The sequence below is a fragment of the Mastigoproctus giganteus genome, chromosome 5 (assembly GCF_048544385.1).
Source record: "Mastigoproctus giganteus isolate SK-2022 chromosome 5, ASM4854438v1, whole genome shotgun sequence".
NCBI lineage: Eukaryota > Metazoa > Arthropoda > Arachnida > Uropygi > Thelyphonidae > Mastigoproctus > Mastigoproctus giganteus.
In genome coordinates this window covers 205484269-205507058 of record NC_143579.1, presented here as the reverse complement: position 1 = coordinate 205507058, position 22790 = coordinate 205484269, and the positions used below count along the sequence as shown (strand labels likewise).

The 22790-nt window shown below is 37.3% G+C and overlaps 1 protein-coding gene across 3 annotated transcripts in view; it reads left to right on the top strand.

Moving 5' to 3' along the window:
* LOC150086027 (uncharacterized) overlaps positions 1-22790 on the top strand; it is a 228680-nt gene that overhangs the window by 83565 nt on the left and 122325 nt on the right. For all 3 annotated transcript variants that reach the window (XM_090373659.1, XM_090373657.1, XM_090373658.1), the window contains exons 7-8: positions 1638-1721; positions 20566-20700. In XM_090373659.1, the coding sequence (XP_090229785.1) occupies positions 1638-1721; positions 20566-20700 (219 nt within the window). The remainder of the gene's footprint in view (positions 1-1637; positions 1722-20565; positions 20701-22790) is intronic.

Sequence of the window (22790 nt, the reverse complement as noted above, 5' to 3'; positions counted from 1 at the left end):
TATTGTTTCAAATTCATCTGATGTCAATGTTTGCTCAGATCACGTCGGTGAAATTACTTTTGAAGGGATGAAATTCTTTGTTTCACACTCCACCTTAAAATCTCATCCTTTATCTAAACCTTGGTTTTCCAATAAATGTTCTAAGGCTGTTCAAAATAAAAATGTTGCAAAATAAAAATGTCACAATTCACTTGTATCCAAATCTCCATTCATTTTTTGCCTGCACCAAGGCTTGCAGAAATCATAAAGCAGTTATTAATAAGTCCAAACTAGATTTCAAATATGCTAAAGGTAGAAAACTTGCTTCTTGTCCAAATTGGACAAGAAGCAAGTTTTCTAGGCAAGCATTTTGGTCTCATGCCAAAACTTTTGCCCATCTCTATTTCCACCATCTGTCAAAACCAGATGGTTCAATTGCCACTTAAGCCAACGATAAAGCTGACCTGCTAGCATCCTACTTTTCTTCCAGCTGGTGTATTGGTGATTTTGGTAAACCACCATTCCCCGTACACTCCAATTCCTCCTGTGGTCTTCCTTAGAAAGGATGTTGGAAGGATTTTGAACAATCTTGATTCTAAGGAAGCTCCAGCTCCTGATGGTATTTCTCCACTTGTTCTCAAAACCTGTGCTCCTGAACTTACTCCTGTTCTGTTTTAACTTTTTTTTCACTTTCTTATTTCAAAGGTGTTTTCCTTTTCCGCTTGGAAATTTGTTCATATCCAGCCAAGTCCTAAAATGAGTGATAAATCCCTCCCATCCAATTATTGTCCCATTACACTTTACCCTTTCTAAAATAATGGAGAAATCAATTAACTGCCAACTCTTAAGCTGTCTAGAAACCTTCCATCTGATCAATGATTGGCAGTATGGATTCTGTCAGTGTTGATCCACTGGTAATACTTTTTCTTATATTACCCATCTATAGACAAATTCAATGGAAAAGTTCAATGAAACTCAAGCAGTTGCTCTTGACAAAGGCCTTTAAAATGTCAACTGCTTACTTAGATCACATAACCTTACTGCTTACTTAAATCTCAACCTGTATATAAATTGACCTTCATATCTTTTAGGCCGTTGACTTTTATTATCGCCCAGTTAATGTAATGTGCTTGTGAGCAAGGAAAAGTGAGAGTCTTTGTTGTTTGGAGAAAATACTAGAAACAAATTTCAGAATTTATATATTCTGCAAGTTTTACAGAATGAATTGTTTTTTGTTATGTGGTAAATATTGTGTATTGGATTATAGACAATTTTATTAAAATGTTTGAGATTGATTGTGCTTTTCAGTTCAGCACTTGAACTTTACTAAGTGAAGTTTAATGTTTTGTGAAGTAAATTTTTTAAAAACAATTTTATAAGTTAAAAACTGATTTGTTAAGGACAAATGAAGTAATATGGGATAAAACACTACAATGTGTTTGTAACAAATAATACTGAGAAAAACAATTTTTTACTATTGTTCTTTGTAAACTTCTTAGAGCAGTGACCTCCATTAAATCTTTTTTCAAATGCATTAGTGTTTTCTCACATATAAAATTTGACAATCTTTCAAAATTAAATGATACAAACTTGTATTTATAATTTGATTTTTTGTTTAGTATTTTATATTACATACTAGTGGTGTTTTTTTTTTTTAGTCAAATGATACAAGACATTCATGTAATTAAAGGATTGCCAAAAGATCCAGTAGCCATTGAAAACAGTATTGTTGCTAATGCTAGGTATGAAGATATATATATTTGTGTGTGTATTTTGAATAGAATGTGATATGTGTTATGTAATTATTTTGCACATATTTTTTTAACTTGGTGTGATGTAAAATGCTTATATATAACCTTTCAAAAGTAAGTAATTGCTTTGCCTTTTTACTGCCTTCATAAAGTAACATTTCTTATTAAAATTCAGTTAAACTGCTGGTTATATTTTAATGATTTCTAAATTTCTTTTTACAACTTTTATTAGTGTCATCATTATTAATCATCATGTGTTATTACTTCTAGGACTGTGTGTTGCTTACACTGAGTGGCACAATATGGCCTAAGAATCAGAGGTATAAGAAACTAAATATAAGAGATTTACAATCTTTTTTTCACTTCCCTCATTTGCAGTTTGGCACCATATCATTTACTTTGCTCATAAGCAAAGGTTTTAACACAACAAACAAGTTTTATTTCAGTACTAAGTATATATGTCATTCTTTCATTATGTCTGTTGCTGCCACCTTTTTACTCTGTTACATATGGTTTGCTGATGAGGCTAGTGGGAGCCATACATGTTCAAAGCCACTGAGTGAACTTTTCTTATTTATTTGAAATTATTGTTTTTGTATAACTTTTAATTTAAATTTAGTAGTTTTTTTAGTGATTTGTTGATTAAATTGGTGCATTTATTTTTTACTTGGCTTTGTAATTGCGTAGAAAACCACAGTCGATTTCTGCAGGCTATTGTATCAATAATAGCATTCGAATCTGCCACCATTTTTTTTGTATCGATACAGCAGATACTGGTAGTTTCTGTGTAACTTATAGCAGTGTAATCAGTATCGGCAGAGGATTATAAATCATAAATTATAGCACTACTTATGTGATTAATAATTGAACTTGTCATGTAGATCTTAACATACGACAGTAATATTCGTAAAGCTTTTAGAATCGATGATTTGGCATAGATAGCTGGCGAAGAGTTTGAACCACGTGGGCGGCAATAGTTAAATTTATCTATTATTAGCTACTTAGATTTTACAAATGTAATTTTTTAACTAAGTACATATAACAACTTAGAATTTAGAAACAACATTATAAATTAGTACATATAACTTGATAGGGGATACGAAATTCATATAATGTAACTCAGCTGGAGATGAAACTCGATAAGTGTGTGTGTGTGTGTGTGTGTGTGTGTGTGGTGTATACACACACACACACACACACACACACACACATATATATATATTATATATATATATATAGTGTTAAAACTGAATTGGGATATAAGTTTAGTCTTATATTTCGTATTAAAATTGAAGTTTTAATTGAAATTGAATCGAAATCATGACTCAGAGCAGCAAAGCAAAAGGCTCAAGCTTATGGGAGTGCTGTGGCTCAGGGGAGAACTGAGAGGGACAGTTCTTTGAATCACAGCCTTTTGAAATATACTGTTTGTTTGATGTTTGTGGACAATCAGAAACAGGTTATGATATTTCCAAGGGGAACATCTCTGTGCCACAATGTAAGAAGTATGAGGAAATCAAGCACCAACTCAGCGTTGTTATAGGCCTATATGAGAGCTTGATGGACAGGGTAGATGCCCTCGAAGAATTTAAATTGATGGCCCCATCAGGCTTTCAGCTGCCCACATCAATGTCACAGCTTACACTTGAACATCACACAACACAGTGGCAACTAGTTTCCCTGACAATAGTGTCACCGACAACTAGTTGTTGACTCTGTTGTCAGGGAAACAGGGAATATATTGTGCAAAAAGAATAGGTGGAACGGGACCAGGGTATGTCTGCCAGGGGCAAAGGTTGATGATGTTGTAGAGCAGATATCATCTTTTAGGGGCACAAAAGGTGATACTGTTGTACATGTTGGCACTAATGATATTAAGAGTAGGAGTCCGGTGAAATTACTTAACAAGTACAGGTTAATGTTAAAAAAAATCCGTGAGTTAGGTTTGAATTTAGGTAATTTGAGTTAGGTATATCAAGCTTAATGTCCAAGTTTGCAGATGATACAAAGGTTGGCAGGGTTGTCAAGGACACTACTGACACTATGCTGCTGCAACAGGATCTGGAAAGGTTGAGCAGATGGGCTGAGAGGTGGCAAATGAAGTTTAACATTGACAAATGTAAAGTACTACACATGGGAAACAGCAACCCCAGAGCAACGTATCAACTCTGTGGTACTACACTGACAGTGGTAGAGAATGAAAGGGACTTGGGGGTGATTGTGCAGGCAGATATGAAGTTCTCTGACCAGTGCAGACGGGCTGCAAGAGTAGCTCATGGAGTATTGTCAATGATATACAGGAATTTTTCCAGCAGGGATAAGGAGGTGATTATTCCATTGTATAAGGCAATGGTCAGGCCACACCTAGAGTACTGTATACAGGTCTGGAGGCCTCATTTCAAGAAGGATGTAGAGCTGCTGGAACGAGTACAGAGAAGGGCAACAAGATTAGTGAATGGAACAAAGGGGTGCTCTTACGAAGAAAGGCTTAAGTTTTGCAAATTACAGTGTCTGGAGACTAGGCACCAGCGAGGTGATCTGATAGAGGTGTATAAAGCCTTGAATGGTTTAAGCATGCTCAATGCTGATGGGATTCTTCCTCTAGCTCAGAAAATTCACCTGAGAGGGCATAAATTCAAATTGAGGAAAGACAGGTGTAGGATAGACGTGCGGAAATTTGCCTTTAGCCAGCGGGTGGTTGGTTGGTGGAACAGACTGCCATCCCTTGTGGTGGAGGTTGATAGCCTAAATAAGTTTAAGTCTCAGCTGGACAGGTATTTTGAACGAACAGAGGGGTGAAGTGGAAGTGGTTTTTTTTTTTTTTGGCTGATGCTGCATAAGCTTGCTTTCTTGCATCAAATGCCTCTACTAATGCTAATGCTAATTTGAAAGTTTCTGCAATTTGGATCTGGAGAGATTGTGCAAGGCTCAAGGGGCAGAATTTTTCTCAGCCTGGTCTGTGCTTGTTAACAGGAGAGACTGCTTCTACAGGAATGGGATACACTTAAATAGAAAGGGTGCAAGAATTGCTGATGCTATCGAGGCAGTGTTAGGTGGGTTAGAAAACTGCTAGCTTGGGGTGGGATACATGAACTAATAGATTAACAATAGTTGCTAGCAGAGGTGAAAGTGATTCTTGCTCTGCCTTTATTGGAATGAGCAGCAGGCTGGAAAACAAGGTGTTGGGGATTTCAGAGACTGCTGGGAGTTGCTGCGGAACATGTAAATACATGGGCTGTTTTGGGTAGCTAAGAAGAGGAACAGGTGCATGTATACTTGCACATGTTCCTATAATTCCTATATTCGAGTAATTACAGACCAGTTAGTTTAACTTCTGTTCCGGGTAAAATAATGGAGTCGCTGGTTAAGGATGCATTGCAGGATCATCTAGACAAGACTGCAGCAATAATTCAGACACAGCATGTGTTTGTTAAGGGAAAGTCTTGTCTGACAAATTTGATAGGATATTATGATGTGGTTACAAAGGAACTGGATGCGAAAAATAATTTTGATATCATATATTTGGATTTCAGGAAAGCTTTTGACACTGTTGCGCATGGAAGACTATTGTACAAATTGGAGCAGAATGGTATTAAGGGTAAGTTGCTACAATGGATAAAAGGATGGTTGAGTGGGAGAAGACAGAGTGTGGTAATCAATGGGTGCTGCTCTTCTTGGACTAATGTTATTAGTGGAGTCCCACAGGGTTCGGTGTTAGGTCCACTGTTGTTTTGTATATTTATCAATGATATTTATGAAGGTATATCAGGCTTAGTGTTGAAGTTTGCAGATGATACAAAGGTTGGCAGGGTTGTTAATGACAGTAATGGCAGTGTGCTACTGCAACAGGATCTAGATAATTTGGGCAGATGGGCTAAGAAGTGGCAACCGAAGTTTAACTTTGACAAATGCAAAGTACTACATATGGGTAGAAATAACCCCAGAGAAACGTACCAACTGTGTGGTACTACACTTAAGGTGGTAGAAAATGAAAAAGACCTGGGAGTAATTGTGCAGGCAGATATGAAGTTTTCTGAGCAATGCAGACAGGCTGCCAGGGCAGGTCATGGGGTTTTGTCAATGATATATAGGAATTTTGCTAGCAGGGAAAAGGAGGTGATTATCCCTCTGTATAAGGCAATGGTCAGGCCACGGCTTGAGTACTGCGTACAGGTCTGGAGGCCTCATTTTAGGAAGGATGTAGATTTACTTGAGCGTGTACAGAGAAGGGCAACAAGATTGGTGAGGGGAATGAAGGGATCCTCTTACCAAGAGAGGCTTAAGTTCTGCAAATTGCAGTGGCTGGAGACTAGGCACCTGCACGGTGATCTGATTGAGGTATATAAGGCCTTGAATAGGTTGAGAACGCTGAATTCTCCTTCCACTTGTTCAGATTACGAACCTAAGGGGGCATAAATTCAAATTAAGAAAAGACAGATGTAGAATAGATGTGCGGAAATTTTCCTTTAGCCAGCGGGTGGTTAATTGCTGGAACAAACTTCCATCTGTCGTTGTGGAAGTTGATAGGTTGAATAAATTTAAGGAGGAACCGGACAGGCATTTGGAGGGAATGGTGTGATTTTTTTTTTTTTTTTGGCTGATGCTGCATAAGCTCATACATTTGCTTTCTTGCATCACATGCTACTACTACTACTACTACTTGCATGTACACGAATGCTAGGAGTTTGGTAAATAAATTTGATGAATTTGAGGTGTTGGTCAAAACATTAAAAGCAGATATTGTTGGGATATCAGAGACAGTGTCACACATATATAAGGAATGCAGAAATGGAATTTGGGGAGTGCAATATGTAAAGGAAGGATAGCAAGGGAGGAGGGGTTATGCTATTAGTTAAGAAACACACAAAATCCAAGGAAGTACAGTTAGTCAATTTGGGTGGACAGAGCAGTGTCGAGTCAGTTTGGTGTGACATAAGCACTGCGAAAGCAAAATTGAGAGTAGGAGTGTGTTATAGGCGTTGATGACTATGAGTATAATAAACAACTGTACAGAGAAATAGAGTGGGACAGTAAATCAGATTGTCTTATAATGGGGGATTTTAATATCCGAGATATTGACTGGAATTTGTGAGTTGGTCACTCACACACTAACAAGGCTTTTGTGGATTTATTGGATGATTGTTTTCTGTCATCCAATATTAGCCTCCAGAACAAGAGGAAGTAATACTCTTGATCTGATTATCAGTAATGATTCTTCATGCACTAAGACTCTACAGATAAAGGAAACACTAGGTGGCAGTGATCATATGTGCTGAAGTGGGATTTACTCAAAGAGGTAACTACCATCAGGGGTAAAGGGAAGGGTTTTTGCTTTCATAAAGGTGACTACGGTTGTCTGAGACAGTATTTAAATTCTATATGGTGGGACCAACAACAAATTCAAAATGGGAAGCATTCAGAGAATTAATCTTGGAAGCTACTAGACTTTTCATACCAACTAAGAAATATTGTTCAAAGTTTAGACCTAAATGGATGTCAGATGAACTAGTGAGACGTATGGCAGAGAAGAAAATTGCATGGGATAGATACATATAAATTTAATAGTTGACACGGAAGCATATGATAGATATAAGCTGGTCTGTAACCAAGTCACAAAGGAGGTTAGACAGGCAAAAGCAGATTACGAGGAATATTTGTCAAAGGATGCAAAGAAAAACAGCAGAATTCTTTACTTATGTAAACTCTAGAAGGAAGGGAATGAATCAGATTGGTCCACTTGATATCGATGGTTCAACTGTTGATGATGCTGCTCAGGTAGCTAACAAACTAAATGACTATTTTGCATCTACATTCACACGAGGAGTTACTCATGGAGGGGAATACAACAGGTGTATTAAATCTGGCAGTGTGACTGATGACTAGATTGTGTAATAACTGAGAGTAAAAAGAATCATTTTTAATATCATATATTCGGATCTTAGAAAGGCTTTTGAAACTGTTGCACACAGGAAGACTGCTGCACAAATTGGAGCAGTGTGGCATTGGAGGCAAATTGCTGGTATGGATAAAGGGATGGTTGAGTGGGAGAAGACAGTGTGGTAATCAGTGGACACTGCTCTTCATGGACTAATGTTATTGGTGGAGTCCCTCAGGGTTCAGTGTTGGGTCCATTGTTGTTTTCTGTATTTCTGAATGATATTGATGATGGTATATCAGCTTTAATGTCTAAGTTTGCAGACTATACGAAGGTTGGTGGGGTTGTTAATAATACTGACAGTATGCTACTGAAACAGCATCTAGAAAAGTTGAGCAGATAGGTTAAGAGGTGGAAACTTAATTTTAACATTGACAAATGTAAAGTACTGCATATGGGAAGCATTAACCCTAGAGTAATGTATCAATTGTGTGGTACTACAGTGATAGAGAACGAAAAGGACATGGGGTAATTGCACAGTCAGATATGAAGTTTTCTGAGCAGTGCAGACGGTCTGAAAGAGTAGCTCATAGTGTCATGTATTTATACACTAATTTTTATAGCAGGGATAAGTAGGTGATTATCCCCTTGTATAATGCAATTATAAGGCCACACCTTGAGTACTGTATACAGGTCCGGAGGCCTCATTTTAAGAAGGATGTAGAGTTGTGGAACAAGTACAGAGAAGGGCAACAAGATTAGTGAATGGAACAAAGGGTTGCTCTTATGAAGAAAGGCTTAAATTTTGCAGATTAGTGTCTGGAGACTAGGCACCTGCAAGGTGATCTGATTGAGGTGTATATAGCCTTGAATGGTTTGAGCATGCTCACTGCTCATGGGATTCTTCCTCTTTCTCAGAATAATCTCCTGAGACGGGATAAATTCAAATCGAGAAAGACAGTTGTAGGATAGCTGTGCTGAAGTTTGCCTTTAGCCAGCCGCCTCCGTAGCCAGGTGGGCAGGAGCAGCAGTGCGTAGCACATGCTTCTTGATTAGACCGGGGTTTGAGCCCCTGACCACCAAATACGAAAGATGCAGAAAGGTCAGGGCATGACCACCGCATATCCCCAGAGCAATATGGCCTTAGTTGCTAATACTCAAAAAAACACCAAATAACATAACATAGCCTTTAGCCAGTGGGTGGTTGATTGCTGGAACAAACTTCTATCTGTCGTTGTAGATTGAGGTCCTTGAGGTTGTCACAGACATTCTCTCAGATATGCCAGACAAGCTGTACTTACCTGGGAGTCTAAAACGTTGATGGAACTGATATTCGGGTGACATTCAAGTCAAGTGGACCCAATTTCAGCAAAGTCCAGACGGTTTATGACAGCCAAATCCTTTGCTTGCATCTTCACAATGGTGGGACAGTTAGTAATTCTGGGTATAACCTCTGTGCACAAGCACACTGTAGGTGACCACCCAGGTGTGAACCAACATAAGCAGGAGTCAAGGTGTGGCGACCACAGCACATGGAGGAATGCCGCGACTGTGTTACAAGGCAATACTAGGTGGTAGACGACTCTCATTAACCGGTGCAATACCACCACTTTGCTTAACGGAGGCTTGAAGTAGTGGAACCCATGTTTAGTCTACAGAGCTAAGTTCCAGTCAACCCTTCCCTGTCTCTTCCATCATGCACTATGACTGATGAGGTTATGATGAATATCATGGCGAGATCTAATGTTCCTTACATTTCGAGGGTACAGCTCTAAAACTGTGTTCGCAGGTCACCTGATAGTACACCGGACCAAACCTGTCGGTAACTCTTTAGGCGGCTTCCGGATCAGCTAGTGTATAATCCTTGCTACCTCTTCTCTGCCAGATAGTGACTGGAAGGAGTCAGAGTACTGTGTATGCAGGGAGCATTGTCGAGGCTATGTTATGTCAAGGATCTGGGTATATTCTTTCCATGTGTACGGCATATCCGAAAAGTTCATTACTTCATACAGCATGCCCCCCCCCACACACACACTTTTTCTTACTAATGAATACACCATGAATTGTCAAATTGATAGATTCAGCTTATCTGCGAAAAGATCTAAACCTCCCAAACACTTCCTAGTTCATTTAACAAATATACGTGGTCTCAATTCTAATCTCAATGGTGTCCATTTCCACTCACAGTCTGCCAAACCCCATGTACTTTTTCTGACAGAATCCCAGTTATCGGTTGATTCAACTACTGCTCATCTCAGTTGCCCAAACTATTTGCTGTATGATTCCTTTTGCCTCAAAGGTGGTACTTGTGCATATATCCATTCCAATGTTCTCTATCAGAGACTTTGTAATTTGGAATTGCCTCTTTTCGATCATTTGTGGCTTAAAATCTCTCTACCTCATTGTGTTAAATTCATCTGTTGTCTCTACCATTCTCCCAACTCCACTAATCACTTGGAGCTCTTTGCTACTTGACTTTCTCCAATCCAGCTTTCCTAACAATGAGGTAATTTTAATGTTTAAAACTCCAGCTGGCTTCCATTTTCTAGTCACACCATTCCAACTGGTCGCGATGCTGAGGCTTTTGCAATTACTAATGACTTTGCACAGATTGTTCATTTACTACAAGAATACCAGACAATCCTAACCATACAGCCAATACGCTTAATCTTTTTCATACTAACAACCCTTCTAAGTACATGGCCGAAGTGAGTGGTCATTTAAGCACATCAGATCACAACTTGGTGATTGTCTCTTCTCCAATGGAGTCTTTATCTTATGGCTATTCCCAATCTCTTATTGGTTGGCATCGCAAGAATGCAAAATGGGATGACCTGCAAAATTTCTTTTCTTCTTTTCCTAGTTCAGATTACTGTTTCAAAACTACTGATATCAACGTTTGCTTAGGTTGTGTCAGTGAAATTATTCTTGTAGGAATGGAATCTTTTATTCCACACTCCACTTTAAAATCTCATCCTTTATTGGTTTTCCAATAAATGTGCTAAGGCTGTTCAAGAGAAGAAAGTTGCATATCGTAATTGGCTTGTTTCCAGTTCTTCAGTTTCATTTTCTGCTTACACCAAAGCTCGCACAACAATTGTAAAGCAGTTATAAATCAGTCCAAACTAGATTTTGAACAGGCTAAGAGTAGAAAACCTGCTTCTTGCCCTAATGGTAACCAAGCATTCTGGTCTCTTGCCAAAACTATTGGCCGCAACTTTTGCCCACGTCTGTCAAAACCTGATGGTTCTGTTGTCACTTCAGCTAAGGATAAAGCTGACCTGCTAGCATCCCAGTTTTCTTCCAACTCGCGTATTAATGATCTTGGTAAAACACCTCCCGCTATTACAAACACTCTATTCAATGCCTCATGTGGTCTTCCATTAAATGATGTAAAGACTGATTTTGATTAATCTTGATGCTAAGAAAGCTGCAGGTCCCGATGGTATTTCTCTATTTGATCTCAAAAACCTGTGCTCCTGAACTTACTCCTGTTCTTTGCCACCTTTTTTTCACTTTCTTATTCCAAGGGTGTTTTTCCTTCTGCTTGAAAATTTGCTCACATCCAGTCAATTCCTAAAAAGGGTGACAAATCCCTCCCATCCAATTATTTTCTCATTGCAATTACTTCTACTCTTTCTAAAGTAATGGAGAAATCAATTAACCGCCCACTCTTAAACTACCTAGAAACCTTCCATCTGATCAACGATCGCCAGTATGGATTCCGTCAGTGTCGCTCCACTGGTCACACTGATCAGAATATCACATGGTGATATTCTGATTTTATGTTACTCATTTATGGACAAATTCAATGGAAAAGTTTGGTGAAACACGAGCAGTTGCTCTTGACATCTCAAAGGCTTTTGATCATGTTTGGCATAAAGGTCTTCTAAACAAGCTTCCATCTTATGATTTTCCTACTGTTTTTTGTTATTAGTTATCCAGTTTTCTCTCTGATCGCTCACCGAGGGTGATATTACGTTCTTAGCGTTTTTTCACCAACCTTTCATGGAGTAAAATAAAATTAAAATAAAATAAAACAAAACAAATCTTGATAACTATATTTACAATAACCTGTATTTACAAAATTAATATACGTATTACAATGTTAAAAGTATTAAAACACAAGATTAAAATGCATTAAAATATACTAAGTTAAAAGCGATAAAATCAGGTAGCTTTCAAAGGCTCCAGCCTTCTTCTTCAGCAGTCTGAAGAAGCACTGCTGAAGAAGAAGGCTGGAGCCTTTGAAAGCTACCTGATTTTATCGCTTTTAACTTAGTATATTTTAATGCATAACTGCTGAAGAAGAAGGCTGGAGCCTTTGAAAGCTACCTGATTTTATCGCTTTTAACTTAGTATATTTTAATGCATACACTGCTGAAGAAGAAGGCTGGAGCCTTTGAAAGCTACCTGATTTTATTGCTTTTAACTTAGTATATTTTAATGCATTTTAATCTTGTGTTTTAATACTTTTAATATTGTAATACGTATATTAATTTTGTAAATACAGGTTATTGTAAATATAGTTAACAAGATTTGTTTTGTTTTATTTTATTTTAATTTTATTTTACTCCATGAAAGGTTATTGAAAAAAACGCTAAGAACGTAATATGAATATACCCAACCTCAGAGGCCTATTTGAGGAGCACCGAGGGTGATGGTAGATGTCTGTCTGTCTTGTAACTTCTCCACTAATGCTGGTGTCCCCCAAGGCTCAGTTGTTTCCCCCACTCTTTTCCTTTTGTATATTAATGACCTTCTTCCATTGACTGTAAATCCTATCCATAGTTTTGCCGATGATAGCACATTGCATTCCACTTTCCATTTTGAGAAACCTTGCCCTGCTCAATTAGCTTCAACTTCTCGAATATCTGCTACCAAAGGGTTATGGTAGCAGATATTTGCCCCACTGCAGGTAATTCTGCAGTGGGGCAAAGATAACTTAGTTGATTTCAATCCTTGTAAAACTCAGTCTTGTCTTATATCTCGCAAAAAAGGATTCTTCTCTTCTTTCTTATCTTTGATGACAATCCGATTTCTAGGCAAAATGATATAATCCCCAGGTATTATATCATTTCTCTTTTGGGGATTACCCTGACTTCTAATCTGTCTTGGCACAAGCACATTACAAATATTGCTTACTCTGCATCTAAAAAACTTGGTTTTCTCTTTTGCTCTGAGTGTTACTTTTCTTCCAAACTGCTGTTCACTCTTTACAAATTGCAAATCCACCCTACCATGGAATATTGTTCTCACATCTGGGGCAGTGCCCCCAAAACTTCTCTCAGGCTTCTAGATTCCATTCAGAAGATGGAAGTTAGGTTAATTAATGACTCCTCTCAAACAGAGTCTCTCCCCTCTCTGTCTCATAGCCGTACTGTGTCTGCTGCATGCCTTTTTTACAGATACTTCTATGGGCACTGTTCTGAATTGGCTTGTTTGTTTGTTTGTTTGTTTGTTATTTGGTTTTTAGGAGCATTAGCAACTAAGGCCATATTGTGCGGAACCTATGCACTGCTGCTCCTTCCCACCTGGCTATGTAGGCACCTAACTCTGAATTAGCTTCTATAATTCCCGCTCGCTCTCTCTCTCTCTCTCTCTCTCTCGCTCTCTCTCTCTCTCTCTCTCTCTCTCTCTCTCTCTCTCTCTCTCTCTCTCTCTCTCTCTCTCTCTCTTTCAAAACAGTCCAAACATGTGTCGCCACCAGCAAACATCCATTTACTGTCCAACTTCAAACCCACAGAACCAACTTTTCATCTTCTTCGTTTATTCATTCAAATGAGTAGATCAGAGTAGAAAATGCAAAAACTTTGGAAGGTGCATTATGGCCACAGAAGCCGATGTGCCAACAACTGAAAAAAACAAACAAAAACCGTTTTCTGGAACAATCTTCCTTTATATGTATTTCCTTAAAATTACAATCTACAGAAGTTCAAGTCTGATATCAACAAATATCTTCTTTCGTCTTCTCAACCTCCAACCCAAGCACGGTACTATTGGTTCTAATACCTCTCGTTTGGGGTTTCATAAAAAAAAAAAAAAAAAAAAAGTAGTTGAATGCCTAAACAGAGATTCAAGGCAGAACTAGACAAACATTTGGAGCAAGTGGATGAGTGAAATGAGAATTTTTTTTTTTTTTTTGGATGATGCTGTGCATCATATGCCTTTACTGATGCTAATGCTAAAACAGCTATTTCTTTGGAGTCATAGAAACCCAATATGTGATTATATTTGTCACCTATGTTCTCTCTCTTCCTCTGCAAATGAAATTTGCAGAGGAAGAGAGAGACACATTCTGCACATTGTGATACCAGACCCTGGTCTTTGTAATGCTAGAGAATGCATGTGTTATGATATATGAGGATATTTACGTTCAGGCAAAAATTGAAAACTATAGCATTCCTATGGCTGCCATCATTAGCATTATAATGTATCATTTCATAGCACATGCAAATATTAAAACTGGTCCTACATTTTGATATGCTTCTCAGGTCTTTTTTTTTTTTGTGGAAAAAATGTTCACAAATTAAAATTTCTAATGACTTCCAAATGGAAATTTGGAGAAACATTTGTTTAATTTTAAAAATTAACATGAACATCAAATATACTCACATTATTGTTCAAAAAGCTGAGTGATTTAATTAAACTGTGTTGTATTAGTAAAAAGATACTTTCCTGCCCTGAAAATAATAAAGTAATGTTTAAAGAGAATTGCTGCTCTTGAGTTTTCATTTAAATTTATGCATAATGATTTGGAAATTGGAGAAACCGTGGACATAAAAACAAATTTAAGTTGCTTTTCAGATCTTCCAGTAGCAAAAAATATATAAAATTATAAGTTTCTCCTGGCTTACATGTTTACATAATCAGCTTTATCTGTTGGTAGAACTTCTGGTCTGTTCCTTTCTGCAACTAAGGAAAAATTTTTTGTTTCATTTGCAGAGGAAGAGAGAGAACGACCAGAAGTTCTCCCTTCCAGATGGAGTATATATGCTTTTGCACAGCAGATTTTTAGTGCATTTCACAAGGAATTTTCATGGAAATGCAGACAATAAATACCACAATTTTTTGTTAGATAGTCTGAGTAACTGGAACCATTTGGGAATAAGCTTAGACACTCACCTTATTTGTAGCTAGACTTGATAGAGGACAGATCGATTATGTTAATGAATAGTTATGAGTCACAATTTTTGACTGGAAAAAAAAAAAAAAAAATTTGAATCTAAAGAGATGCTCAAAAGATGCCTCCACTTCTTTTGAATGTAGCATCTCTCATGAGTCTTCCAAGGCAGGCAAAATTGAAATATTGGTTCACATTAACCCATTAACGCCTATGAAAAAACTACCTGTCAAAACTCATTTTGTTCAATATTATGGTGAGATTATAAGTCAAGGAAACAAACAATACCAAAATTTCAAAGAAATATTTTTTTTAGAAAAACAGGCATCCTCAAATTGGGGATGTTAGGCAGATAAGTGGTATTTTTTGAAGCGGCCTTTTTCAATGCACATTGTTTTCTGACAGTTCTTACATGACCACCTAGCTTTCATATGACAAACACAACATTTTAATTGTCTATCAAGTTTTTCTGGAAAGTGATGGTCTTCATTAATTTTCATGGAACTTCCGACTTTTTGCTTCTTGTTGATGCAGCATTTTTCAAAGAACTTCGTACAACGTTTCGACGAAAATCTAATTGATTCATTTTTATCTCGGCTACCATTTGATGTAACTTCCATGCATTAGTGATGGTCATATCTAACATGTATTCCTGACGTAGCCGAGTGGTCAGGAGTGCGAGTGCGGTAGCACACGCTCTTTGAGTGGACTGGGATTGGAGCCGGTGATTGCTAAATACGATTAATAATTTGTATTGATTGAGTTATTGTAAACTCTACTGACCTGGTGGTCATGCTGGAGTATAAACAAGAACATTTATTTTAAATAGGACCCACAACCATTTCTTGCCTCTTATCACTATCCTGTGCAAAGATATATACAGTGGTACTTTGGTTTGCGAGCATAATTCGTTCCGGAAACGTGCTTGTAATCCAAAGCACTCGTATATCAAAGCGAATTTCCCCATAAGAAATAATGGAAACCCAGATGATTTGTTCAAAAACTCAAAAATATTCATATACTGTAAAAATGATTAATCAAAATACATGCATACCTTTTTTATATTTTTAATATTTAAATTTAATATACATAAAGCAATCGAATTTATTAATTATTGGGTAGGATGACTTTCACTGTCACTAACGGAATCACTGCTATCTGTTAACTTTTTCTTTTTGTGCGACTTTAACAAGGAACCTATCCAATGACACTTTCTTTTGCCTCCTTTTGAAGATTTCACGGAAATATGACATTGCATTATCGTTAAACAGATTCATCGCTTGCACTGCCACAGCCTTACTTGGGTGGTGCTTTTCTACAAAATTTTGCTGTTTCCCACATTTTACACACCTCCCTAATCTCATTTGAAGAGAGGGATGTCTCCATTTTTTTTCTCCTCCTCCTCCTCCTCACATGAGATCTCCTCCATAACCTCTTGCTGTTGCTCGCGATGCAGATCTATCACTTCGTCGGTGGTAAACTCCTGTTGATGTTCCTCCACCAGCTCTTGAATGTCATCCTTATTCACCTCCAGTCCCACGGTCGTCCCCAAGGACACAATTTCATCGACAACTGGCAGCTCCTGTTCACAAGCAAACCCCTCAACACAATCGGACCACAGTCTTCTCCAAGCAGAATTGAGGGTTCTCTTGGTGACCCCATCCCAGGCTTTATCGATGATCTTGAGGCAGTTTACAATGTGGAAATGATTTTTCCAAAACTCTCGGAGGGTAAGGTTAGTTCCTTCGGTCACCTCGAAGCATCGCTGAAATAGTGCCTTGATGTAAAGCTTTTTAAAGTTCGAAATGACCTGCTGATCCATGGGCTGGAGTAATGGAGTAGTGTTGGGAGGAAGGAACTTGACCTTAATGAATTTGAATTCTTCCAGTAAGTCGTCTTCAAGGCCTGGAGGATGAGCAGGAGCATTATCCATAACCAGAAAGACTTTGAGTGGCAGTTTTTTTCCTAAAAGGTTCACTGTGGGACCGAAGACCTCGTCGATCCACTCAACGAACAAGATACGAGTGACCCAAGCCTTGCTGTTGGACTTCCACATAACGTTTAACTGGCTCTTCTGCACCTTGCATTTCTTGAAGGCTCGTGGATTCTTAGAATGATACACGAGCAGGGGCTTGACTTTGAAATCACTGCTTGCATTAGCACACAACAAGAGCATGAGATGGTCTTTCATGGGCTTGTGACTGAGCATTGCATTCTCTTCTGCTGTAATGTAGGGCCTCTTTGGCATCTTTTTCCAAAAAAGCCCCGTCCATTGCAATTAAAAACTTGCTGCGGCAGGTAACACTCGGAAACCATGAGCTTCTGGAACTCGGCAACGAACGCCTCAGCTGCTTTAGCGTCCAAACTCGCAGCCTCTCCGTGCCTCACAACACTATGGATGCTTCTCTTAAAGTTATCAAACCATCCCCTGCTCGCCTTGAAGCCTTCTATGTTTTCTGTAGACGTACCTGGCAGTTTACTTAAGAGGTCAGCGTACAAGGCCCTTCTCACAGATCAAGTTCTTGGTCACAGTATCACCTGCTAGTTGCTTCTCATTTATCCACACCAAAAGCAACTTTTCTACATCTTCCAGAATACCTGGCCATTGCTTTGATATTCTCGTGACTCCTTTTGCTACATCTAGTCCTCTTAATTCTTCTTTAATACTGTGCAAATCGTTAACGTAGATTTCTTATAAAATCTTGCGATGGCGGCCACTTTCGTACCTTGTTCGTGCTTTCCGATGATTTCCTTAACTTCTATCGTAATCATCTCCTTCTTGCCGCCTTCCTTTTCAACCCTTTTCTTCATTGGGGCCATTTTCATAGTGTACAGTTAATAAAGAACAGTGACTACATTTGAACACAAAATAAAAAAATGCTTTACGCACATACACATGGTCACAACGCTAGCATGAGTGTTGACTACAATGTTGACTGTATACGAATGAGGTATGCCGACTGAGACCGACCATGCGAGACGATTACCCACAATCCCGATCAGCATGTGATCACCTGACGCTCGGCAGACAATTTTTAGGGAATAAAGTACAATTACAAAACGAGGAGGCACGCTTGATACACATAAACAAAGCTGCGCGCGTGTAGCAACTGAATAAACAACATTGTAAAGGCAGAGATACACTACTATTAACACCTCACATTTTACTAAAGCACATTTCTAGGGGTTACTACCATAAAACAATAAAAACAATTTCCAGTTGCGTTCCTGCTAGTGGAATCTGTTATAAACTGGTAGTAAACTCGATCTAATTGCATTTGCGATTATACTGATAGCTGGAATTGTGTTGGTTTTTACGTTTTTATGGTGAAATGTGTTTCCCCTTCACTGATATAAAAAACATAAATACATTTTCAGAATCTTCTCTTCGTTGCTATCGTGTTGCGTTCAGTTGGGGTGATTCCCTATTCGACTGTAATTCTGTATTCGACTGTAATGCCATTTCTTGTAAACACAAAGGCGAATTGTGCATAAGTGAATTCGGTTCCCCTATTTATAAATCGTGTATGATCGAATTCATGTAGTGTAAACACGTGTTATACGAGGACTGACTGTACTCGTATTGCAAGACCTTGCTCGTTTATCAAGTTAAAATTTATTAAATTTTTTGCTCATCTTGCAAAACACTCACAGACCAAGTTACTCGCAATCCAAGGTACCACTGTATTGGTCACGGGCATCTACGCCACCCATTTCACTATTGTACAATGCAAATGACGCAGGTTGTTCTACATTGACTTTAGCTTTTGCAGTTTTTGACCAACATTTTACGTATTGTAATGGTTCAACAAAATCATAATTGGTAAGAATAGAATACATGGTATCTTTCCATTTTATACATAATATGCTGTTATAGTCATAAGTACCTCTTTCCATTTTTTTCATTTCTTAAATGCCATAATAGGACAGCGTTGAACTCTATTGTCCCTCAGTTCCTGTAGTTATTTTCTTCTTTTTCAAAAATATCATCAACGAGTACGTTGTAAAATAATTGTTGAAGAAAACTGTGGTTTGATGGATCTGCCCATGTTCCAATAAATCAATAACCACTCTTGCACCTACAGGTATACTCTTCACATTTTTGGTATCTTTAGTTGGTTTTCTGCAATAAATGTCAAAAGCCTAGCAATACCCAGAAGAACTACTTACTATCCAAATTTTGTAACCAAATCTCACTGGTTTCCTCTTGATAAATTGTTTGGCTGGATTATATCCAAAATACTTCACCATTGACTTGTGTAATGACAGTTTTGAAAAAAACCCGCTGTTAAAATTGTTTTATGAGCATATTCATTATTGGCCAGATGTACAAATCTCTTTATTTCTAGATATCGATCTCTTGACGTGGCATTATAAATGCACTAGACACCCAAGTCCTCATCCAGTGACTAATATATTCTTTCTTGAGGAAGGTTGTAATATCCTGTCAAAAGCAGTATGGCAATAAAACTTCGTATTTCTTTGTTGGCAATAGTAAATTCACAATTTTTTTTTTTTTTTTTTTTTTTTTTTTTTGTCTAGCATATATAGTCTATGATTTCATCACTGAAAAGTTTTTTGAATATTTGGGTTGGGGACAAATCTTTTAAGTCATTTTTCACAGAATCTAACTCACTTGTAAAACAATATTCATTTGTTCCAAAAGGTGCATATATTCCTGATGACTCTTCAGAAATTTTGCTTTTTCAAAATCAAGATATACCATTGAATCACTGCCGCTTTTATCTTCTGGAACATCATCTTCTTCCAGGGGTAAAACATCTTCCTAATTGGTATCTTCAAATGAAATTTCCATAGAACCAGGAATTTCTTTTGGAAATGAATTAAGGTCCTGTAAAACATCTTCATCAGTCTCTTCACAATCTGTCAACTTGTCCAAATTTGGAGGTAATGTGCAAATTTCAAAAAACCTCATTATCAGTAGATTCTTGATTTGCAATGTCTTCGATAGCTTCAAGTCTGGTGTATTTCTTCTTGCCATAAAAAAAATCTTTGGTTCCATTATCGCCTGGTTTATGATTCACTATAAACAAAAATTAAACTTATATACAGTAATGCCTGACATCCCTATTTGTGGACAGTAAGATATAAACAAAAAAAAAAAAAAACTAGAAAAAATGTAATAAATGAAATTTAGTTCATACTTACAGCATATATTGTCTCTAAATTTGATTGTAAAGCAAAGACAATTAAACAACACTATTAAAAAAAAATTTATAACTTCTGTGAGTTATCAATTCTGTGAGTACTGAAGCCACCTGCCGCTGATGGCGGTATATGAATCATTTCCTGATATTTATAGATAAACAATATAGAGAAATATTTCATGGAATTGCAACAGTTTCAAAATAATAACATTTTGAATTAGCATTCCCATATGGGTATGCCCGGCACTAATGGGTTAAGGAAGCATTACATTGTTTATCACCTCCTACTGCTGGCTAATGCTTATAACTGAGCAAAAATGTATGGAGGATTACATCAGTATGTTCTCTCTGCAAATTGAAAATGTACACATACACGCGCGCACACTTTTTCTGTCAGTACTCTTTGAACCAGGATCTACCTGATATTTCATACACTGGGGAAAGATGTGGAAGACTAAAGCTTAGTTTTCCCTATCTGTCCCACAAGTATCCAAGTTTGATCTTTTCAACCCTTAATTCATAATGCAGAAAGCAAGTGTAATGGCTTGCAGTAGTTTCTTTAAATTTAACAATTTGCATTAAATTACATATGCTCTTATTTTCAATGTTTCTGTTTTATTTAAAATAACAAATAGCTTTCTGGATAAAAAGAAATTGTTTTCCTTTCAGAATATTTCATCTTGAAAAAGGAGAGAGTCTTAGCCTGAATAACTTTTTAGTAGCTGTTGGACAACTGAAATTTCGTGGCACTTCTTCACTTTTCCGCACAATACAGTCTGTCATTCCAACTCTGATGTTGAAAAGGTACTTTCAGATTACATAGTGGTGTACATAGGGAAATAAGTGTTTAACTTAAATTCAAAGCTTAGAATTCACTGATTTTACTTTGTAAAATCAGTGGTACTTGTTTTTAGTGGTACTTGTTTCAGTTATTCAGAATTTCATATTCCTGTTCTGTAGCACTTTCAGTATAGTGATAATATAGTGACTAATTTATGTTATTCTGGCCAAAAATGAACTGGACTCAGAATAGCTTTAGTAATCTCCCCCCCTTCCCCACCGAGCCTTTACAGAGATATCACTTTTGTTTGCAGAATCCTATTTATTTATTTTATTTATTTATTTTTTTGGTAGTTGTTGGTGCATCAGCTTCTGTGGCCATAATGCACCTCCCAAAGCTTTTGCATTTACTCTGATCCAAGCCCGAGGCGGGATTCGAACCCGCGACCTTTGCAGGCAGGCACTTTATCCACCTGGCTAGCCTGGTCATCGCAGAATCTTATAAGACACAATCCAGTCAGCTGAAATACTTTAGCTTGTTAAGCTACAAACTTGCAGCATTTTTTTATTTTATTTATTATTATTATTTTTTTCACTACTGCTACTATTTTATTCTCTGCAGAGGACTGGAATCTTATGGACTTTTTGTTTGTTTAAGGTTGAGGAGTGAATCATAAAAGTCGGGTTTCCTAGAAACCTTACTTTTATGAACTTTTGGAACTATATAATGTCTTGCACATTTGCAATATGCAATAAATTATTAGAATCTAAACAAATGAGAATAAAAGCATATTTATAATATATTAAAAATCATTTGATCATACATATATTATAGATGAATGGCTAATGTGCAAATGCAATGGCATTAGCAGTTCATCAATAATACATTAATGCATTTTAGAGAAGTGTTTAACAATTCAACTAAGACATTTAACAATCCACTTAGGTTTATAAGTAAATAGTGTGTGTGCGTGTGTACTGCGTCACCCCAGAATATAGTGATGATCTCAGTAGCATTCTTAATGGTATGGTACATGCCTTTGCCTTTTAATATAGCTGGATGCACTCTATCTACCTTAGGAGCTTTACCTTCCTTCAGCTTTAGTAGTTTTTCTGGTAGGCATTCCTCAGATATCATTATATTACTAATTTTGCATCAATATGATTCTTCCTCTCTCCCTTTCCCTCCCCTCCTTGTTCAGACTGTGCTTTCAGTTAAAAATGGTTGTAAAAATACCTGTTAAATTCATCTGCAACTGTGGCTGGATTGTCTATGATTTTGCTGATGTGAATGTCCTGTATGATTTTCTGTCTTCTTTTTTAGCATTTGTGTACAGTACAAGAATTCTTTGTCCCCATTTTCTAGTTCTTTTCACTGGTGATTTTTTATACTCAACTTCTGCTTTTCTTAACTGATCTGTAGTATTGCTACATATCTCTCTAGTTCTCACATGTAACAGTGTATGCAATAATCTTTTGTCTTCCTTTTTTTTAGCTATATAAGATCTACCAGTCTTTTGTCATCCATTTTGATATTCTTCTTTTGTAATATAAGTGAAACAAACAAACTTGCAAACAAATAGGTTTGTGGCTTCCAGAATAGTTCACTTAAATATTTCCCAAAGAACATTTATATCCAGCAAGCTGTAATTTCCATCTTTGTTGATAGGGACTAAGGAGGCCTTTGGCCTACTGTAATTCTCTGTAATCCCCCCCCCCCCAAACTCTTGCATCTAACCCTTCATTCACAGTGTGGCATAGCTCATTGTAGAACTATTACAACTGTGGATGACTACTGCCCTCTAATTTAAAATTGAATTCTGTTTTAAGATTTTTTTTTTCTCCCTTTCTAATATAAGAGGTGTTCTTAGTAATATCTATTCAGAGACACCAAGAATCATCTGATGTTCAACATTGATAGAACATTTGTACTGAGCATTGATGGCAGAATATTATTGATAGAATGTTCATCATGGAATCATTCCATGTTCAATAATTGAACTTGATAGGGATTAAGTAGAATATTTGTAAGTATTTTATCTGCATTGAATAAAGAGTACACTGAAAGGACAAAATTCATGGGATTCCTGGTTCCTGGTGGCAGCAATGCAGAG